The 21,546-nt window shown below is 39.4% G+C and overlaps 1 protein-coding gene across 1 annotated transcript in view; it reads left to right on the plus strand.

Annotated features, from left to right (window-relative positions):
* Aff4 (AF4/FMR2 family member 4) overlaps positions 1-21,546 on the plus strand; it is a 79,948-nt gene that overhangs the window by 29,528 nt on the left and 28,874 nt on the right. The window contains exons 5-7 of the mRNA XM_032913220.1: positions 3,849-3,935; positions 18,747-18,783; positions 21,252-21,300. Of these exons, the coding sequence (XP_032769111.1) occupies positions 3,849-3,935; positions 18,747-18,783; positions 21,252-21,300 (173 nt within the window). The remainder of the gene's footprint in view (positions 1-3,848; positions 3,936-18,746; positions 18,784-21,251; positions 21,301-21,546) is intronic.

Consider the following 21,546-nt stretch of genomic DNA (forward strand, 5'->3'; position numbering starts at 1 on the left):
AACCCCTCTTCTCTTTCTTTTACACTCCTCCTCCCCTTGTTTACCATCCTCAGCTTTATCAGATAACTTGCCGTTCAGTCCTTCTCTCCCCCTTGGTCTCCTATAGGCTTTGGTTTGTGTTTCTTAGCTCTTTCCTCAGTCTGTTCGTCCATACTTAAAAGTGTGGGGTCCTCATTATCTCTAGTGTCTTCTATGTATTCTATTTAACTGTTAAAGTAGGCTTAGACTCAAAATTCCTTTGAACATCTTTATTCTTTCCATTTCTTCCAACATGAACTTCAGTAGTTTTAAAAATCCTCACTTGGGCCAGTGAGATGGCTCAGCAGGAAAAAATGTTTTCCATACCAGCCTGATAATCTGAATTCAACCCTCCAGAGTCCACAGTGGGACTCTCACCTCCACTTGGCACTTTCTGACATCAAATGTGTGCCCTAGCCACATGCTCACACACACTTGCTTTTTTGTTTTGTTTTGTAGTACTTGAAGACAAGGTTTCTGTATGTCCCCCTGGCTGTCTCTGGAACTTGCTCTGTAGACCAGGCTGGCCTTGAACTCACAGAGATCCACCTCCCTCTGCCTCTTGTATGCTGGGATTAAAGGTGTCTCCACCACTGCCCAGCTCACAAAGTAGTAGTACTAGTGCTATTATTAATACTAATAATAACAAACATTGCAAACAATCTTAATTATTTTTGTTTCTACCTTTAAAATCTCCCAACTGTCTTTTTATATTGCTTCAAGTCTTCTCTTTAGTCCCTGGCCTTCGTAGCTTGACTTTTTTGCTAGAGGTAATCAGTGGCTCATCTCTCTCTTGAGACTGAGATGACTATGACCACTATTCAGAGGAAGAATGTAATGTCTCACACATCCCATAGCCAGTCCTCAGCTCTCCTGCTGTGACTGATCACTTTGCCAAACTAGTTTTCCTGAACCATACTTTTTCTTTTTTAAAAATAGGCTTTCTTACAGTGGGTGCTAGCTTTGGACGTCTGTCCTCTTCTTGCCTCACCTTGCGCTGGTAGTAGAGCTCCCCATGCGATGTTATCACCTCCTTAAAGTGAAATTCCTTGAAGCACTTCTCTCCTTTCTCAGTATACTAGTACATGCTTAGGTGTCTTCTGTGAATCTCAGGGAAATTTTACTTCTTCTTCTGTCAGGCCACCATTTTTTCCCTCACCCCCCTCCCCAAACTTATTTATTTAATTGATGTCTTGTCTGCATATATGTTTGTGCACTGTGTGTGTGTGTTGCCCAAATATGTCAGAAGGAGCTGTCAGGTCCACTGCAGTTGGAATTATAGTTGTGAGTTGCCATGTAAGTGCTGGGCTGGGGATTGAACCTAGGTACTTTGGAAGAACAGCCAGTGCTCTTAATCACTGAGCAATCTCTTCAATCCCAAGCACTCACACACACAGAGTCTTGTGCATAAGAAAGGCTAATATATACGTGTTTTGTTATTGTTTTTTGTTTGGCTTTGTTTGGGTGTGGTGTGTGTGTGTGTGTGTGTGTGTGTGTGTGTGTGTGTGTGTGTGTTTTCTAAGGGAACATCCATGTTTCCCCCTGAAGTTTTAGCAGTACCTGGAAGACTTTCTTTGTCTTTTTGTTCTTACTAAATATTTAGCCTACATTTTTTTTCTTCTTTTTTTTTGGAGCTGGGGACCGAACCCAGGGCCTTGCGCTTGCTAGGCAAGCGCTTTACCACTGAGCTAAATCCCCAACCCCTAGCCTACATTTTTTTATGAATGATTTGACACGTGTCCTTGAGTGTTTTAGTGCCCAGCCAGCTTGATATTTTGCTATTTGATTTGTGAAATGCCAATACTAGAAACCTGAGGTGCATAAGTTTCCATGTTCCTTTCATAGGTTTTTATTTCCATTCAACTTGCAATCTCACTGTGTCTAGGAACTCTTATGAACATAAGGAAGAAATCTGTCTGAAAAGAATATATGTTTATTGAAAAAATACCTTTGTCAGTTATTCACCTATTATGTGTCATGTGTTAGCAGTATGGCAGTGATTTAAGCTGGCCTTGTAGAGCTGGGTATAGGAAATAATACAGGAGTTTTAAGAGAATAGAGAGCAATTACATGCAAGTGGCTAGTGCTTTATTGTTGTTATTATTGTTGGTTTTTGTTTTTCTGCATTTTTTACTAGTTCTTTGTATATTTTGTATAATGTATTTTGATCATGCTCACCAACTGCCCCTTCCCTACCCACTCAATTTTAGGTCTTTTTTTCTCTTTCCCAGTTTGTGCTGCTCATATACTCTTGGATATATGGCCAACCACTGGGGTTTGGCCGACCTTCCAAGAGCCACACCCTGACTCTGTCTCCCAGCAGCTAGCTATCTGTTGTCAGTAGCTCCTCAGCTTGGGGTGGGGCTTTGTGCCCACCTCCCTCTCTGTCCATGCAAGAGGCTGCTTGTAAGAGGTTGTAGTAGACACTGTTTCTTCCCCCTTCTGTCATTCTGTTGCCCAGAGGTAGCCAGACATGTGACTTTTCCTATATAAATATTGACTGGGGTGTAGACTGTGATTTGTGTTTGATACTAATAAACTATAGACGTCATTTCATGTCATAGTTGAATTTCTCATTTTAATGTCTGTCTGGTGATCCATTTTTTGTCTGTCTGCTAATTTGTTTAATCAATACTGTGTTGCTGGATATCAGCGCTTTAAACATTTTTTATCTATGAGTCCTTGGAATCTCTTAACGTATCTTTATATAACCGTGGTTAGAGCCACAGAATAAATTTCTAGGAATCACAAGTCACCTTAAATTTACCTAATGGCTAAGTTTGAATAAAATGCTGGAAATAGAATATACCCTTATTCTAATTAATACCTCTGATGTACACATTGATCCTCTGATATACACGTTGTTATCTAGATTTACTTGGGCCTTTTTTCCCTCTTAGACAGGGTGTCATTAGCCCCCACTTTCTTGAATTCTTCCTCTCAAGAGTCAAGATTAGAGGCACTTGTCACCGTGCTCAGCTGTTTATAGCGTGATTAAATAGAAGGCCTTGGATAAACTCAGCCCCAGGGTCTTGCTTACCTGTTTTCTTCCTAATATGCTTTTGAAATCTCTCTTCTGTTTCTTCACATGACTAAAATTTTCAGTCAGCATGTGAACTCTGAGGTCAGATGTCCTATAATGAAATTCTGTGTCCATTATTTACTAAGCATGCATCCTTGAGTAAATAATGTTTGGCCTTGTGCTTCAGTTTCATCTTAGAGTTAGAATAATATCTACCTCAAGATTTGAAGAAATGATTGACAAGCAAAACATTTATAATAGTTTCTAATCTATTAATAGTAAAGATTAATGTTAGTGTTTTCTTCATTGTCATCTTCTTCCTTCCATTCTCACAGCAAGATCTTTTTTGAGTAGCATTTCATAATATGAGTTTATTAGGCATGGTGGCTCATGCCTCTAATCTAGCACTTAGGAGGCAGAGACAGGAGGATCAGCACAAATTCAAGGCTTCTCTGGTGTACTTAGCAAGCTGAGGGAGTCTGGACTACAAAATAAGACCCTGTTTCAAAAACAAGCAAGCAAAACAGCTCAGCCCTTGTATTTCATTACAAGCTGGTTTCTATAACTGTTCACAGATTTCATCATTCTACCCGTATACCCCTTAAAGTCAGAGAGGACTTGTTATTTCCTGCCCCATTGCCAGCCATACCACTTGCACACAGTTGTGCTTTATTAATATCCATTGGCTCACTATGCATAGTTTTGAAAAATTGATAAAACCAGTATTTCTAAGTAAAATCTGGTTTTTAGCTGTATAGATTTGTAACCTTATCCTGGTTGAAAACAAACTGTAATAATTACATTTCAGGAGATGACGCACTCATGGCCTCCCCCTCTAACGGCTATTCATACACCATGCAAAACAGAACCTTCCAAATTTCCTTTTCCAACTAAGGTAAGTAAATAAAATGTGTCTTTGATGTAAGAAAACTCTAAATGACTCAACTAAAATTACATGAATTCGAAATTGTCTTGCCATTCCCTGCTGGGAAACACAATAAACAAACAAACAAACAAACAAATAAGTAATTTTAAGTAGTAATGATTTCTATGAAGACATTTTAAAATAATAGAATTGAGAGCATCTTTGACTGAGAGGTACTTAAAGTTTGGAAGGCAATATGGGGAGAGTTAGAGAAAAGGCATTGTTGTTAATGTACATTCGTGGTATTTTAGACAGAAGGTGGCTAGGGCTATTTAGGTTGTTTTCTGAGGAGCCTCAGAACCTAGCCACAAACATAGTTACATCTTATGAAAGAGCCCTCACACAACAGTTTTCAGCCCATCTAAACTCTGTAGATTAATTTTTTAAACATGAATTTATATGTAAACAATATAAAAATTAAAAAAAAAAACCAGTATAAAAGGTTGGTAAGTGGTCCCCAGAACTATGGAAGCAAAGACATGAGGATCAAGGGATTAAGGCCAATCTGGCTACATTTTCAGAATTAAAAAATCCCCCCCAAAACAATCAGACAAAAATACATTTTTATGTAAAAGTTTGCTCAGGACTCCTAATATCAACTTGTCCCGTTTTTGTTTTCTAGGTCATCCAATTTCATGTGTCTTTGAACACCTTTTCATACCATGTGTATGCATGTGTACAACTCATAAGTGTATGCTCACTCCATATAAATATGTTATTTCATTCAGACAAACTGTTCTGTAGCGTCGGTCTGTGAGCAGTGGTCTTGGAGCTCTTGCCATGTTATTTACTTAGAAGGATTTAATACCTTCTGAATTCATCTAAAGTATAAATTATCTGACTTTACTTAGCCATTTCTCTTTAGTGTTTAAGTTACCATCAGTTTTCAGTACTATAAACATTTTTTAGTGTGTGTGTGTGTGTGTGTGTGTGTGTGTGTGTGTGTGTGTGTGTGTGTGTATGTGTGCATGTGTATGTGTGGTGTGTGCTATGAGCTGATTCCTTCCACCACCATCTGGTGTCAGGGATGGAACACAGATTGTCAGGCTTGGCCACAAGCACTTTTTCCATTGAATCCTCTCACAAGTCCTCTTCTTTTTTTTTTTTTTTTTTTTAAATATGGGCAAATACTAGTTTTGAACAGTGTATATGTTTGTGCGTATGTATGTGAAGGAGTGCACATCCTGTGCTTTTGGGTTTGGGAGCTGGGGTCTACATCAGTGTTTTCCTCTATTATTGTCCTTTTTTTCCCCCCCCCCAAAACAGCTCTCCTGGAACTTGCTCTGTAGACCAAGCTGGTCTTGAACTCAGATATAACTGCCTCTGCCTCCCAAGTGCTGGGGTGCATGCCCTAGCACCCAGCTGTTTCTTACTTTTTGACACAGTGGTTCATGCAGCCCATACTGTCTATGAACTCTGTATAGCTTATAATGAATGATCTTGAACTTTTAAGAAAATGTATGTTTGTGTGTGTACACATGTATGGGAAGGTGTACACATCCATTCATGTGTCTAGAGGGTAGAGGTAGACAGTTGATGTCTTCTTCCTATATGGTTTTCTGCCTTACTCCCTGGCTGTAGACTTTCTCTGAATCTTGAGCTCATTACTTTTCTGAGAGGCTAGTAGGCAGCAAGCCTCAGTGATCTTACTGTTGTCATCACAACCATCTGTGTGTGTGTGTGTGTGTGTGTGTGTGTGTGTGTGTGTGTGTGTGTGTGTGGAGTTAGAACTTAGGCCCATGAAAACAAGCTGTCTTCCCTGATCTTGAGTATATCACTAAAGTTTTTCTTCCTCTTAGAAAGCTTTTAATGAAAATACCAAATTTTCTTTATCCACTTAGTTGTTAATGAATATAAAAGCTATCTATCTTCACTTTTAGGCTGTTAAATATCTGTAAACATTATTATATATATTGTAAACTTATGTTTTTTTTTCCTCATGGGTAAATGCTAATGATATGGTGGAAAGAGTTGATGAAATGTGTGATAAATGTCTATTCCACTCTTAAGATGATGAGCACTGTTCTCTCTCTTTTTTTTTTTTTTTTAAATATTTATTTTAGGGGTTGGGGATTTAGCTCAGTGGTAGGGCGCTTGCCTAGGAAGCGCAAGGCCCTGATTCGGTCCCCAGCTCTGAAAAAAGAACCAAAAAAAAAAAAAAAAGATTTATTTTATGTATGAGTACACTGTAGCTGCCCTCAGACACACCAGAAGAGGGCATCGGATCCCATTACAGATGGTTGTGAGCCACCATGTGGTTGCTGGGGAATTGAACTCAGGTCCTCTGGAAGAGCAGTCAGTGCTCTTAACCCCCTGAGCCACTTCTCCAGCCCTGAGCACTGTTTTTTTTTTTTGTTTTTTTTTTTTCCCCTTTTCTTTTTTTTTTGGAGAGCTGGGGATCAACCCAGGGCCTTGCGCTTCCTAGGCAAGCGCTCTACCACTGAGCTAAATCCCCAACCCCTGAGCACTGTTCTTTAGAGCAGCTGAAGCACTTGCTTTCCCCTTCCTACCACTCAGCAGTGTGCGGTAGTCAGTCCACTTGTTCTGTCTGTGACTTCAGCCTAGCATTGTTGATCTATTTGCTTTTACCCATTTTAGCAGGTGCATTAGAGGTATGCCATTCTTATCTTAACTTATACTTCCTTTAAACACTTTTTTTTTTTTTTTTTTTTTTCCTTTTTTTTTTTTTCGAGCTGGGGACCCAACCCAGGGCCTCCAAGCGCTCTACCACTTATACTTCCTTTAAGACTGATGATAATGAACTATCTTTTTTCTTGTGTTTATTGGCTATTCCTCTATGGGTTGCATAATTCCATATGTTTGGAATCTGAAGTGTTTCAGACTTAAAATTTTAAGTAAAAGGTACTTTAAATTTTTTGAAAGACTTACATATAGGAAATGGGCACCCTGGGGTTGGGGATTTAGCTCAGTGGCAGAGCGCTTGCCTAGGAAGCGCAAGGCCCTGGGTTCGGTCCCCAGCTCCGAAAAAAAAAAACAAAAAAAAACAAAAAAAACAAAAACCAAGGAAATGGGCACCCTGAACTGAAGTATGAACACAAAATTGACTGATGTTTTATATAGACATTATACATACAACTTGAAGGTAATTTTGTGCTTCTTTATTTCACTGGCATTTTGACTGTATCCATCATATAAGGTTAGGTAACTGTCTCCATCACATAAGGTTAGGTAACTGTATCTATCATATATATTATAATTTCCTTAAGTTGCTTTGGTCAGGGATTTTTGTACAGCAAGAAAAATCACCAATGCTGGGCAGTGGCTGGCAGCACATGACTTTAATCTCAGCACTTGGGAGGAAGAGGCAGGTGGATCTCTGTGAGTTTGAGGCCACCCTAGTCTACAGAGTGAGTTTCAGGACAACCAGGGAGGACAACACAGAGAAGCCTTGTCTAAACAAACAAACAAAACAAAACAGAACAAAAGTCACCAATGTGTTTAACAAATATGAGAATATCAAAACAAGGACTGAGACCAACGAATGGCTTAGAAGTAAGGTACTTGCTACCAAGCTTGATAACCTGAGTTTGATTCCTGGGACCTACATAGTAGAAGAAAACTGACTCCCACAGGTTGTCTTCTTTTTAGCCCTGGCTTTGCTGGATCTCACTCTGTAGACTAGGCTGGTCTTAAACTCAGAGATCTGCTTGTCTTTCTCTCCCAAGCACTGGTATTAAAGGAATAAAGGTCTTCTGATTTCCACAAGTGCAACATGGTTTGTATATACATCTGCACAATAGAAATAAAAGTATAAAGGTAATTTTTAAAAAGGACGGTGAAGATAAATCCTTTTTTTTTTTTTTTTTTTAACTAAAAAGCTTCAATTTCTTCCCTTCCTAGAAGGGTACCTACCCTACTGTTTTTTCATTTCTCTGTATCCTCATCTCCACTGCCATAGTCTAAGCTAGCATTATCCCTCTTCTGGACCATGGAGGTCTACATGGTAAAACGTTTTACAAGATCTGCTTCAGGGCCCTTCCAACACCACTGCTTAGAACCAATAGGATGATATAAAGAATCAGGCTCCTGATGTCGCTGCATCTTAGTGAAGTTGGTACAAGCATCCAAGCCCCTTGTGCTCACTAAGGTTTCAGATCACCTCAGTCTTCTGTTGATTTCTTCAATAATCTCTCAGAATCCACTTGTCTTCACACCATCCACTCTGTCTTCTTTCTCATGCTAGTCACAGCAAACTCTCTCCATTCTCAAAACACAAGTTCCCCCTTATCTCAGGCCCCTGCCAAAGGTTCCAGTTTGTGGTTGCAGATTTTGTGTATTGACTGTGTCTAGGTGCTGCAGCTGCAGCTTTGCAAGAGCAAGTACACAGTCGCTTTTTGTTTCATCTATTATGCTCGGAGTCTCTCACATGTAGGCCAGAGGTAACTGTCTGTCTGTCTGTCTGTCTATCTGTTATTTATTGAGACAAGGTCTCAATGTAATTGGAGCTAGTCTGGAACTTTCTGTGTACACTGGGATGGCCTAGAACTCAAAGAGATCCGCTTGCCTTTGCTTCTACAGTGCTGAGATTAAAGGTGTGTGCCACTATGCTATTTCTTTTTGAATGAGTTTGGTAGTTTGTATCTTTCAAAGTGGATTTCCTTTTTTATTCTCTTTCTCCTCCCTTCTCTCTCCTTTATTGAGATATGGTTTCTTAAATCCCAGGCTGGCTCCAGCTTGGTATGTAGCTGAGAATAACATAGAACTCCTGATCCTTGTGCCTCGACCTTTGAGAGTTGGGGTTACAGTTGTTATTGACATGCACCACCATTGCCTGGTTTGTGAGGCTAGTGTGGAGCCTAAGACTTCCTGAATGTTAGACGAGCTCTCTACTAACTGAGCTATGTTCCTGGACTTCCATTTTGTGTGTTAATTGCCAATGATGTTAGCAAATTTGATGTAAGTTTTTCATAATACCCTCATTTATTTAGTATCTTATATTTCTGCTTTTAATGTTGATAATTTGTTCTTTTCTGTTAGCTCTTTCTAGATTTTTCCCTAGTTTTCCTGTTTTCATTTCTACCATAATTTTTTATACTTTTTCTTCTGCCTTCATTTTAAAAACCTTTTCTTTCCGGGCTGGAGGGATGGCTAAGTGGTTAAGAGCACTGACTGCTCTTCCAAAAGTCCTGAGTTCAATTCCCAGCAACCACATGGCTCACAACCATCTGTAATGAGATCTGACGCCCTCTTCTGTTGTGTCTAGAGACAGCTTCAGTGTACATATATAATAAATAAATCTTTAAAAAAAACCTTTTTTTCATGAAGTGGAAAGTAGTAATATCACTAAAGTATGGGTTTCCTTACTTTTTTTTTTTATTATTCTTTTTTTCGGAGCTGGGGACCGAACCCAGGGCCTTGCACTTGGTAGGCAAGCGCTCTACCACTGAGCTAAATCCCCAGCCCTCCTTACTTTTTAATATAAATATTCTTTTAAGGCATCACAAATTTTTAATATTTTGTATTTTAATTACATTTTATGGTTTATTTTCAAGGTTTTATAGTTCTCAAGTATTTGAGAGATTTTTCTACATGTTACTAATTTGTGGGTTAATTCTGTTTGAGTTAGAAAGTCTAGAAACTTAGTAGAGTGCTTGCCTAGCAAGCGTAAGACCCTGGGTTCGTTCCTCAGCTCCGGAAAAAAAAAAAAAAAAAAGGAAAGTCTAGAAACTAAGGTTTATAGACTTGTTTGTGATATTTCTAGAAAATTTCTAGTTTATATCTGCGTAAAGAATAGGGCCATATTCAGAAGTCTTGTATGCTCAGCACTTGAAAATGGTTCATCACACTGGGCAGTGGTGGTGGTGGTGGTGGTGGCAGCAACATATGTCTTTAATCCGAGCACTTGGGAAGCAGAGGCAGGCTGAGTTTGAGGCCAGCCTGGTCTACAGAGTGAGTTCCAGAACAGCCAAGGCTATACGGAGAATGCCCCCCACTCTCAAAAGGTCCTTTGCCATTTTAACACTTTTATTTGAAAATAGCTTTATATAAAGGAGTATTGTCTCTATGTAAACAGCCTCCCAGTAAATGTTGTTAATGGTGCTGGAATTACTGGTTCTGGTGAGAAACTGGAATGGGTCCTCTTTCTCCTTCCCTGGTCAATGAGGGTGCAGACGGTACCTGGAAGAGAATGGGGAACAAGAGATGTGAAGAAGGACGCCAAGACAAGAATCTGATCAAGGCGACAGTTTTATTTTTTCCCAAGGCTGAATTTATACTCTAACAGGGGTAACAAGAGGGAGGGGGGAAGTATGAAACATTTACACAGGCCAAGGACACAGTATTTGTGTGGTCAGCTGATGTCAACAGGATGCTGGTTTCTCAGAAAGGTTACAGGTTTGTCATATCTATTAGTCAGCAGGATGTTGGTTTCTCAGAAAGGTTACAGGTCACCACATTGGGCATCTTGACGTCAGATGTATTTCTCAGCAAGGTCAGAGCTTTATCATATGATTATTCATCCTGACCACCAGATTTGTATTAGTCTTCTGTAGCTGGCTGGGGATTTTCCATGAACCCAGTCATACTTAACTCTAACCATAATATTAACATCAATAATGGAAGGTTTTCAAAGGTATCTCGCCCAACACTTCCCATCTCCCTTTAATTTTCTCTATTCTCTTCCCTCTACTCTACACAACTCAGCATCTATGACCCAGGCTGACCTCAGACTCTCTGTAATAGTCAAGAATGACCTTGAAGGTCTGATCCTCTTGCCACAGTCTCCTGAATGGTAGATTGTGTGTCTCACTATGCATGCCTGTCTTATTATCTTTAATCACTATTAAATAAAGAAGATTAAAAAAAAACCCTTCCCATGCTGTTAGCATTCTTTTGCTTGTCATTTCTTTCTGTTGGCTGAGCTTTCTATCTGATGCCAGTTCTTTCTGTGTTACCTGTTTCCTTCAGTACTTTTTGCTGTGTACCTAAAACAATTTGTGTGTAGTGGGAGATACTATCTTGCTTTGTTACCCATTGTAGCTAGAATTCCAGTTATCCCCCCTGCTTCAGCTTCTCAAGGTATCTGGAACTACTGACAAGCACCACAGTGCTTTCCTGTTTTGTTTGTTTAAATAGGGCCTCACTACAGAGCCCAGGCTGGCCTGGACAGCAATGTCCTCCTGCTTCTGCTACCTCTGGGATTCAAGTATCACCATGCTTAGCTTCCCCTCTGGTTATAGATTCTAACTTGTAGGTGGTTTAGCTTGAATAATCTATATGCATGTTATTCTTTTCTTGTACTTGAGGTTTATTGAGCTTGGGATTATGATTCATAGTTTCTACCAAGTTAGTAAAACCTTTCATTTATTTACAGCACTCATATTCTTTTCTGTTTTCTTCCTTCTTCCTGCTTCAAGGACTGTGACTACATGCAGTATTTGTTTTGTTGTTCCATTTTATATTGCTTCTACTGCTATGCCATAAGGTTCTGCAGTATCTTAAATGCTGTTGGTTTCAGTTAATGTAGTATGATCTCAGATATGGTTTGCACTCCTAAATTTCTGCTTTTTATTTAACATAGTTAAGTTCTATTCCAAGCATTAGATTTGACAGCCATCCTTGTTGATGACAACCTTTTTAAAAACTGTTTTTGTTTGTTTTCTTGCTTTTTAGACAGGGTCTTCTTACTATGTACACTTAACTCTGCTACCCAAGTGCTGGGAGTAAAGAGATATGACACCACACCCATCCACAAACCTTTTTAATAGAAAGCTATAGCACAATGATTGCAGAGATACTGGGAGATGGTGGATACGTAAAAGAAGATTGCCTTTTGAAGCACATTTCTACAAATGGTACCAGACAAATATGCCAGAAGCGGCATGTTATATTGAGAATGATTTACAAGATAAAATATTCGGTCATATTTGTATGATGAGCATAATGATGTGGTGAAAAGGAGAAATCAGTTGATATATGGAAAGGGGATGGCAACCTTGTAAAATTTTACATTTTTAAAAATAAAAAAGATTTGGTACAGAATTAGACAGTAAGTAGCCTTTGAATCTGAGCACAACTAGGTCATTCTTTGTCATAGGAAAGAAACAGAGTCCTTGAGTCCAGTTGGGATAACATGGTAGATTTTCTAGTTTTTGTCTAGAGGCCATTGCTTTTTGGCAGTGGCCTCTGGGCATTTTTCTGGGTGCTGTAGGCAAAACACTACATGGTTTAGATACTGTTCCTTGCTGACTAAAAGATATTTAAGTACAAAGGAAAGGGTTGGAGAGGTTGGAGGCTCTGTTTTAGAGCATTGGCTTGCTATGCCAGAGGTCCAGGTGACAAGTACCTATAATAATTTCAGATCCAGGGGATCTTACTTCCTTTTCTGGCCTCCATGGCCCTAGGCATGCAAATGGTGTATTAATATACATCATGCAGACAAAACACTTATAAGTGTTAGGGTTAAAAAACAAGAAGGAGGAGGAGGAGAAAAAGGAAGAGGAAGAAGAGGAGGAAGAGAAGGAAGAGGAGGAAGAGGAAGATGACAGGTGTGGTGGTGCATGTCTTTAATCCCAGCATTCAGGAGGCAGACATAGGTAGATCTCTGTAAATTCAAGGGTAGCCTGATCTAGATAGTGAGCTTCCAGGACAGCCAGGGCTATAAAGTGTAAAGTGAGACCCGGTCTCAAAAACAAAAAACTGAGGACACCAAAAATGTCCATACACATCTATGCCTAGACTAGTGCCTGGCACATAATAGCTATTCACCAGATGCTTATTGACTAAATTCAGGTGTAGAGATACACACATCTGTGCACACTTAGGTATCTTTAGACTTCTGATGTTTGAGAAACCTCAAATATTTACTGATTATGCTTAGAAGATAGTTGCTTTTATGATGGCTCTTCTTGCTCTCTGACTATAACTTCCTCTGTAATACAGCTTAAAGTCTTTTGTGAAGCTTTATTCGCTACTTGGAGGTTTGTAGATAAGCAGTATGACATCCAGAGATGGGAAGAAGAAGGTTTTTACAGCTAGGGAACTTGAGGATAGTGTTCTAGAAGAGATGATATCAGTTAGAGTTTGAAGAAAAAGAAGCATCAGTAATAAGCATACCAAAATGGCTTTTACGTCATTGATAATTTTGGAAGCCTTTTTTTGCAACAAGTGGTGGAAGTTTCAAGTTTAGGAACATACATGGGATGATTTTAGTGTGTATTTATCTGGAGCCAGAATGTAGATCTGCTGTCCAGGAACTCATTATGTAAACCAGACTGACTTTGAACTCACAAAGATCTTTTTGCTTCAGCCTCTTGAGTGACAGTATTAAAGGCACTATCATGCCTGTTTTGTTTTATTTTTTTTTTCCTTTTTTTTTTTTTTTTTTTTTTTTTTGTGGGGTGCCGCCCCAGGGGCCCTTTTTCTTTTTTCTTCCCCTTTCTAAACCCCCCCCCCCTTTTTTTTTTTTTTTTTTTTTGCTGGGACCGAACCCAGGGCCTTGCGCTTCCTAGGCAGCGCTCTACCACTGAGCTAAATCCCCAACCCCTCATGCCCAGTTTTTTAAAAACATTTTTAGGGCTGGAGAGATGGCTCAGTGGCTGAGAGCACTTGACTACTCTTCCAGAGGTCCCGAGTTCAAATCCCAGTAACCACATGGTGGTTCACAACCATCTGTGATGGGATCTGATGCCCTCTTCTGGTGTGTCTGAAGACAGCTACAGTATATTTATATGTAATAAATAAATACATTTTTAATGAAACATTTTCTTTTTTTTTTTTTTTTTTTTGGAGCTGGGGACCGAACCCAGGGCCTTGCGCTTGGTAGGCAAGCACTCTACCACTGAGCTAAATCCCCAACCCTTAATGAAACATTTTTTTTTTTTTTTTTTTTTTTTTTTTTGGTTCTTTTTTTTTTTGGAGCTGGGGACCAACCCAGGGCCTTTGCGCTTCCTAGGTAAGCCTCTACCACTGAGCTAAATGCCCCAAATGAAACATTTTATAATTCAATTAAATGTCCTTGAATTTGTGCTAGGTTCTTCTTGACTCATACCATAATTCCAATACTTGGGAACTGTGGGCAGGGGAATGAGGAGTTCAAGGTCATCCCTGGCTAAATAGCAAGTGTGTCAGCCTGAGCTGAGACTTACTGCAAAAACAAACAAACAAACAAACAAACAAACAAAGAATTATCAAATACACCACAATTAAAACACAGGCAACCACTACAGCTAGGCATAGCTCTGTGCACCAGAGCTCCCAGCTCCTGGAGAGGCCTGGAACTGACCCTCCACTTCTTTTTCCCTGAGTTTGAATTACAGACTTGGCATTGTTATGACTTTTGTTAGTTTCTTTTATTGAGACAGGGTCTCTCACTTTGTAGTTCTGCAAGCCTATAAATACACACACACACACACACACACACACACACACACACACACACACACACACACACACACACACAAGCAGGCTGGCCTCAAACTCTGAGTTCCCTGCTCTGCCTCCCAACTGGTGGGATTAAAGGTGCGTATCGCCACACCAGGTCTTTACTTTTTAAGAATTACGTTTATTCACTGTCAGAGAACAGCCCCAGGAGTTGTTCTCTTCTTCTACCGTCTGGATGCCAGGGGTGGACTCTCAGTGTCAGGCTTGGACCAAGTGCTTTTACCTGGATAGCCCATCTTTCTGGTCCTCCAGTCTTGTTTTCTTCTTCTTCTTCTTTTTTAACTGTGTATGGGTGTTTTGCCTGCATTTATGTCTGTGCATGTGTACCACACGTCTCTAATGCCCTCAGATGCTGAAAGAGGGTGTCAGATCCTCTGGAGCTGAAGTTCTAGACAGTTTGAGCTGCTCTATTAGTGCTGGGAATCAAACTGCTAAGCCATCTCTCATATATAACAGTAGTGAGCTTATATTAAATACTATGTCTGATGAGTAGCACATTTTCATTCTGCATTTATTTTCATTAATAGTTGAGTCATTAAGGATAGCATCTTCACAGGGCTAGTGCTTTATCTCTTGTTATTCTGTTTCACTGGTACCCAGATGTATGAGTAAATGTAATGCAAAGATGGCTTTTCATTCAAGGTTGAGGCAGTCAAGGAGTTCAAGATCACCCTGGCCTGTAGTGTACATAGTGAGACTTTGCCTCCAAAAGAAGATTGAGGGTTATACCTAGGAACGATAAAAAATGCTGGTACATTGAATGAAAAATAAAAAGACCATTGCAATACATTAAGACTCGGGTTTGCAGGCTGGAGAGATGGCTCAGCGGTTAAGAGCACTGACTGCTTTTCCTGAGGTCAATTCCCAGCAACCACATGGTGGCTCACAGCCATCTGTAATGGAATCTGATGTCTTCTTCTGGTGTGTCTGAAGATAAGCTACAGTGTACTGATATACATTAAATAGATTTTTTTTTTTTTTTTTCTTTTTTTTTTTTTTTTTTTTTTTTGAAGCTGGGGACTGAACCTAGGGCCTTACCACTGAGCTAAATCCCCAATCCCAATATTTAAAAAAAAAAAAAAAAAAAAAAAGAACGGTTTGCAAAAAAAAAAAAAAATAAATAACAAAAACAAAAAAAAAATCCATAGTTGAGTGAAAGGGGGATACTTCAGTAAGGAAGATCCATTACATAGCCATCCTAAATTTAAAAAGAAACAGTCCAAAGGAGATGAGGTAGTTTTACATTTTGGTGGTATTTTAAAGGCCGAATGTAGAAATGTATTGTGACCTGCTGACTGCTGTCAAAGTTGATAGAAAGGAATCAGGGATTACTTAGAATTTTAGGCATCTTAGTTAAGCTTTTACTGCTGTGAACAGACACCACACGACCAAGGCAGCTCCTATAAGGACAACATTTAATTGACTGGCTGTAGGTTCAGAGGTTCAGTCCATTGTCATCAAGGTGGGAGCATGACAGCGTCTAGGCAGGCATGGTACAGGAGGAGCTGAGAGTTCTACATCTTCATCTGAAGGTTGACAAGAGAGTACTGACTTTCAGGCTGCCAGGATGAGGGTCTTAAAGCGCACACCCACTCCATCAAGGCCATAACAGTGCCACTCCCTGGGGCCAAGCATATATAAACTATCCTACTGGGCTTTTAGCCTTTTTTTTTTTTTGAGATAGGGTTTCTCTGTGTTGTCCTGACTGAACTGGAACTCACTCTGTAGCCTGGCCTCAAACACAGAGATCTGCCTGCCTCTGAGACCAAAGACTTGTGCCACCATTCCTGCGCACGACAGGAGTTTCCATTTCTTAACATAATTGACAAAAGTGACTTCTCAGCTGCTTCTCTATTTACTAACGTAGTTTGTATGTAATGAGATTTTGTTACATCTGAAAGTAATAATTTACAGACAATGTAATTAATCTATTTAGTATTTAGTTCAGTGGTTTCAACATATTTGTAGACAAGTGCACCCAGTGCCACAGTTGTGGCACAGGTCATCTTTGTCACCTTTTTCATAAGGAAATTTCATGCCCTTTATTTTTTCCTCTTATTTCTCTGCCCTAAATAAATGAAGCCTAAGAATGTGTGATCGTTTATGGCTATGAACCTATCTAGTATTGACTTCTACATTGAAATAAATGTTTACAACTCTGTATAGTACAGATACTAATAATCCATTATCAAAGAGGATTTATACATATTATACATATTCTGCCATTCTGTACGTTCTCTCTCCTCTCCACTTCCTTTTCTTAATCGATAGATGCAGTCTTGCTGTAGAGCCAGACTGGCCTTGAATTCAATTCTCCGCCTCAGCATCTTGACAGTACAAATACATATCATTCTTTTTCACTTTCTTGGTGTGAGTGTGTTATGTGTGTTGTGTGTGTTGAGTGACCTGATCCAGGTCCTCGTCACTGATAGGACCTTTACCACTGCTCCACATCTTTAGCTTTCTTCTCAGTTTGAGTCCTTTCTGACACAGTTCTACTTTGTAACTCAGGTTGGCTTGAAATCCTCTTGTCTCAGCTTAAAACCAGGATGACAGACATGTGCTACCATTACTTTCCTGATGGTGTCCTTGGGATCATAAAAGTTCTTAATTTTAATAAAATCCAATTTATGTGTTTTATATGTATATGATACATTACAACAAGAATTCTCTGCTAAATGCAAAGTCATTAAGATTTGGTACTATTTTCTTTAAAAGCCTTTAAATTAACTTTACTCTTTTGACTGTGGCTGTTTGGTTATCTTGACACAATTTGTTGAAAAAGGTTATATTTTCATTGAATGATTCTGGCATCCTTTTTGAAAATTAGTTGACTTTTTTAAAAAAAAGATTTATGTATTTTATTTATATGAGTACACTGTAATGATCTTCAGACACACCAGAAGAGGGCATCGGATCCCATTACAGATAGTTGTGAGCTACCATGTGGTTGCTGGGGATTGAACTCAGGACCTCTCTCTAGAACAGTCAGTGCTCTTAACCCCTCAGCCATTTCTCCAGCCCCTAATTGACATCTTTTTAACAGCAAATATATATTTAGTTTTCTTATTATTTTGGTTGTTCTTTCCCAGAAAATTCTGTCATTAAAAGAAGATTTTTAAGGAGGCTTTTTAATGAATCTGTATATAAGTTTGACATTTTATCTTACAGCATACATTTTGTACATGAAGTTATTTAGAAAGTCATGTTTCTGTTTTACTAAAGCTTCTCTAGTATCAGGTTCTGTATTATCATAGAGGTTTTTTTTTTTTTTTTTAAGTATGTGCTCAGTGTTGGGGAAGCAGAGGCAGGAAGATCTCTGAATTTAAGGGCAGCCCGTCTACCCTCTATAGGTCTACATAGAGTGTCAGCCGCCCAGAGCTACATATTGAGACACTATCTGAAAGGAACAAGCAAATAAATAGTAAAAGGTGTGTGACAGTTTGTTCTTTACAATGCTATATAGGTTTATAAGAAACTAGGGACAGAAAGTAGGAAGAGAGCAGAGTGGCATGGGATACCCATGTGGGAACTGTTTATTCTTTGTAGAGACGTAGTATAATTTGAATGTATCCTGGATGACACAGCTATTTATTAAGTATAATTTTTTTCTTAGACAGGCTCTTAGATAACACAGACTGTCCTTTTAGAGTAACCTTCAATTCCCAGTTTTTTAGCTCTACCCACCAAGTACTGGCATTACCGTTATAAGCCACAACACATAGTCTATGGGGCTTTGGGGGATTGACCCCAGGGTTCACGCATGCTAGACAAGTACTGTGTCAGCCGAGCTACATCCCTAGCGCTTTCTTTTTCTTCTTCAAGTCTTTTCTTTACTCTTGGATTGAACCCGGGACCTTGAATGTAGTAAGCAAATGCTGTCCACTGCTTCCTCACACCTGTAGTTAGAGCACTCTCTCAAGATTAAGAATTAACAGTGTATTTTTATTTCAAAATTAACAATTAACAATGTGTTTTCAAAAGGGGGACTTTTCTTTTGAAGCTGAAATTACAGTGGGTTGTGATCTGCCCAACATGGGTGCCAAGTATTGAACTCAGATCCTCAGCAAGAGTCTACTCTTAACACTGGAACACCTTTCTAGCCCCAAGGTCAAAAATCTTGAAACTATGTGAACTCGCTCGGTCTCTGAATTAGATTGTAAGTATCATGGATGCTGCTGAAAAGAGATAGAGACTCTTTGGTGGCTTCCTGCTATTTCCATAAGCTCTGATAGTCTGCTTAGACGGAGTTATCACAGTCTTCCAGTATTTTCTCTGTCATATATGTTGAAGCATTTTTTATCACTTGGAGCTTTTCTCACTGATAGCGCTTTCTCTCGTTACCATCACTTTGTATAACTTTATGTTCCTTTCTCTTAGGAGTCTCAGCAGTCTAACTTTGGCTCTGGAGAACAAAGTAAGTATTTCTTTTCTTGCTGATTTTCAAATTAAGCTATTTACTGAGTATTTAATTCATATAGCCATACCTTATAGTACTTCCTAATAATTTTTATATATGTCTTACCCTGATTTTATGACCTGGTAAATAACAATCCGAGCTCAGTCTTAAGAAAATGTAAGAACTGTAGGTCATTAAAAATTAAAATAAGCTGGGCATGGTAGTGCACACCTTTAATCCCTCCTGAACTCAGGAGCCAGAGGCAGGCAGATCTCTATGAGTTTAAGGTCAGTCTGGTCTACTTAGTGAGCTCCAAGCTAGCCAGGGCCATGTAGAGAGACCCTGTCTCAAAAAACAAACAAACAAAAAATCAAAATAAACTTACCTTATTTGAACTAACAGTTGGAATTTCATAAAATCGACTTGGTAGGCACCAAGAGAAGTAAGAGCCATTCTGCTTTCCCACCTCCTCATGGCGTTGGTTTTGCAGTTATAAAACCATAGGCAGCAATGGTTGTCAGCGCTTCCACGGGCTCTTTATGCATTCCTTACTTATTCTCTCTGTGTCGTGTGATCTGGATAGAGAGCCTGGTGTCCTCTGCAGCCCCTCTCACCTCCACTCTTCACTTCTCAGAACTCTTGTGGAAGATGGCTGTACAAATGGCTGTAGAGAATATGTGCACCAAGAAGTTTGTGGATTGACACTGGTGATGTTGGCCATTGCAGATGTCTGAGTGTTACCATGAGGCTCTGGAACAAAAATTATTTAGGAACAACAACTTATGAGATAGATTTACACTAACTTAAGAGTATTCTGAAAGATGTAGAAAAATTTGACCTTTTGCTAGTTGTGTGTGTGATCTTAATGCAAGAGGTGAAACATGACTGCATCTCTATGTTTACTTATTTATTGGGTGTGTAGGTAGCATGGGAAAGCCACAATCCACAGAGGGAGGTCACAAGACAACTTACAGCAGCCAAACTTTAAATCTGTGTGGCTATTCTACCTTATAGCTGTAGTTATAGATACATAAAAGGGAATTGACAGTGAGGTTTGTTTGGTTGGTTTTGGTTTTTTAAGATTGAATCTCTCTGTGTAGCCTTGGTTGTCCTAGAACTTAAGCTGTAGACCAGGCTGGTCTTGAACTCACTGAGATCTGTCTGCCCCTGCTTCTTTTTTTTTTTTTTTTTTTTTTTGGTTCTTTTTTTTTTTCGAGCTGGGGACCGAACCCAGGGCCTTGTGCTTGCTAGGCAAGCGCTCTACCACTGAGCTAAATCCCCACACCCCCCCCCCTTGCTTCTTTCATGTAGAGATGAAAGGCATTCACCACTACTGCCTGCGTCTGACAGTGGTTTTTAAAGCAGACTCTCACTATGTAGCCCAAGCTGGCTTGGTGCTCAGAGATCCTCCTGTCTCCGTCTCTGGACTGCTAGAATTCAGGTGTGCACCACCACATCCAGCTTTGAGATGTTGACATGCCTAAAATAGCTAGCTAGAAACCCTAACCTTTTCATTTTCTCTTAAGAATGTCTCCTCCTAGGGGTTGGGGATTTAGCTCAGTGGTAGAGCCCTTGCCTAGGAAGCGCAGCAAGGCCCTGGGTTCGGTCCCCAGCTCCGAAAAAAAAAAAAAAAAAAAAAAAAAAGAATGTCTCCTCCTGGGGTTGGGGATTTAGCTCAGCAGTAGAGCACTTGCCTAGCAAGCGCAAGGCTCTGGGTTCGGTCCCCAGCTCCGAAAAAAAGAAAAAAGAAGAAAAAGAAAAGAAGAAGAAGAAGAAAAAAAAAGAATGTCTCCTCCTTACTTTTACCCCACTCTCATTTGCTTCCCCAGTGTTTAATTATGACAAATGGGATCACAGATGCCTTCTGATTTGTTAATACTTAGTATTTTTCACTGGATTTACTTTATCAGTATGTAATTCTAGTTCACTCTTTGTAGTGCTAAATCCACGTTACATGAAATAATTAGTTAATTAGCCTCCTACTAATGGCCACATTTTATTTCCTAGCTTTTGGTTAAAGCTGTGCTGTTATAATGCTAGATGGGGTGACACATACTTAGAACCCTGACTCTGGGGCAGCAGAGCCAGGAGGATTGCAAGTTCAAGGCTGGTTCAGGCTTTGCATTGTGAATTTGGGTCAGCCTGGGCTGTGTAGTAAGACCCTGTCTCCAAAAAAAAAAAAAAAAATAATAATAATAATAAAGCCATATTATTATGAACATCATGTCTGTATGTATTCCTCCAGATACTGGGTAGACGCCTTTCATTGGACTGGGTCAGCAGCAGGAGTCAGAGTATAGATGAGGTAGTGGGAGTACACCACCTCCTAAAATGGCTGTGGGGGAGAGATCATTGCCTGAGGATGCCTGTGTCTTTTGTTCACCTTGTGCAATGTATTTTATAAATATTTTTGAAGATAGACATTTTGTATAGATATTTTATAATCTAAACAACTCAGTTGCTCACTTCTATATTTTTTGTTTCAGAAAGATACAGTACTTCTGCTAAAACATCAAATGGACACCAGTCAAAATCGTAAGTTTATTGTTTAATGGATGTCTTTTTTTCCCCTAGAAGTTATCTAATAATAGCTGGATATTTTAAATGCTAGAAATATTACTCTTTTTTTCTTTTAAAAATGAAAATTTCCATTTATTTTGTATGTATGTGTATGGAGGCATGTGGAAGTCAGAGGGTAACTTGTGTGAGTCAGTTCTCTGGTCCTAGAGATTAAGTTTGGGTTGTTGGGTGTAGTGGCAAGCCCTTTACCCTCTGAGCCAG

Source organism: Rattus rattus, chromosome 9 (assembly GCF_011064425.1).
Source record: "Rattus rattus isolate New Zealand chromosome 9, Rrattus_CSIRO_v1, whole genome shotgun sequence".
NCBI lineage: Eukaryota > Metazoa > Chordata > Mammalia > Rodentia > Muridae > Rattus > Rattus rattus.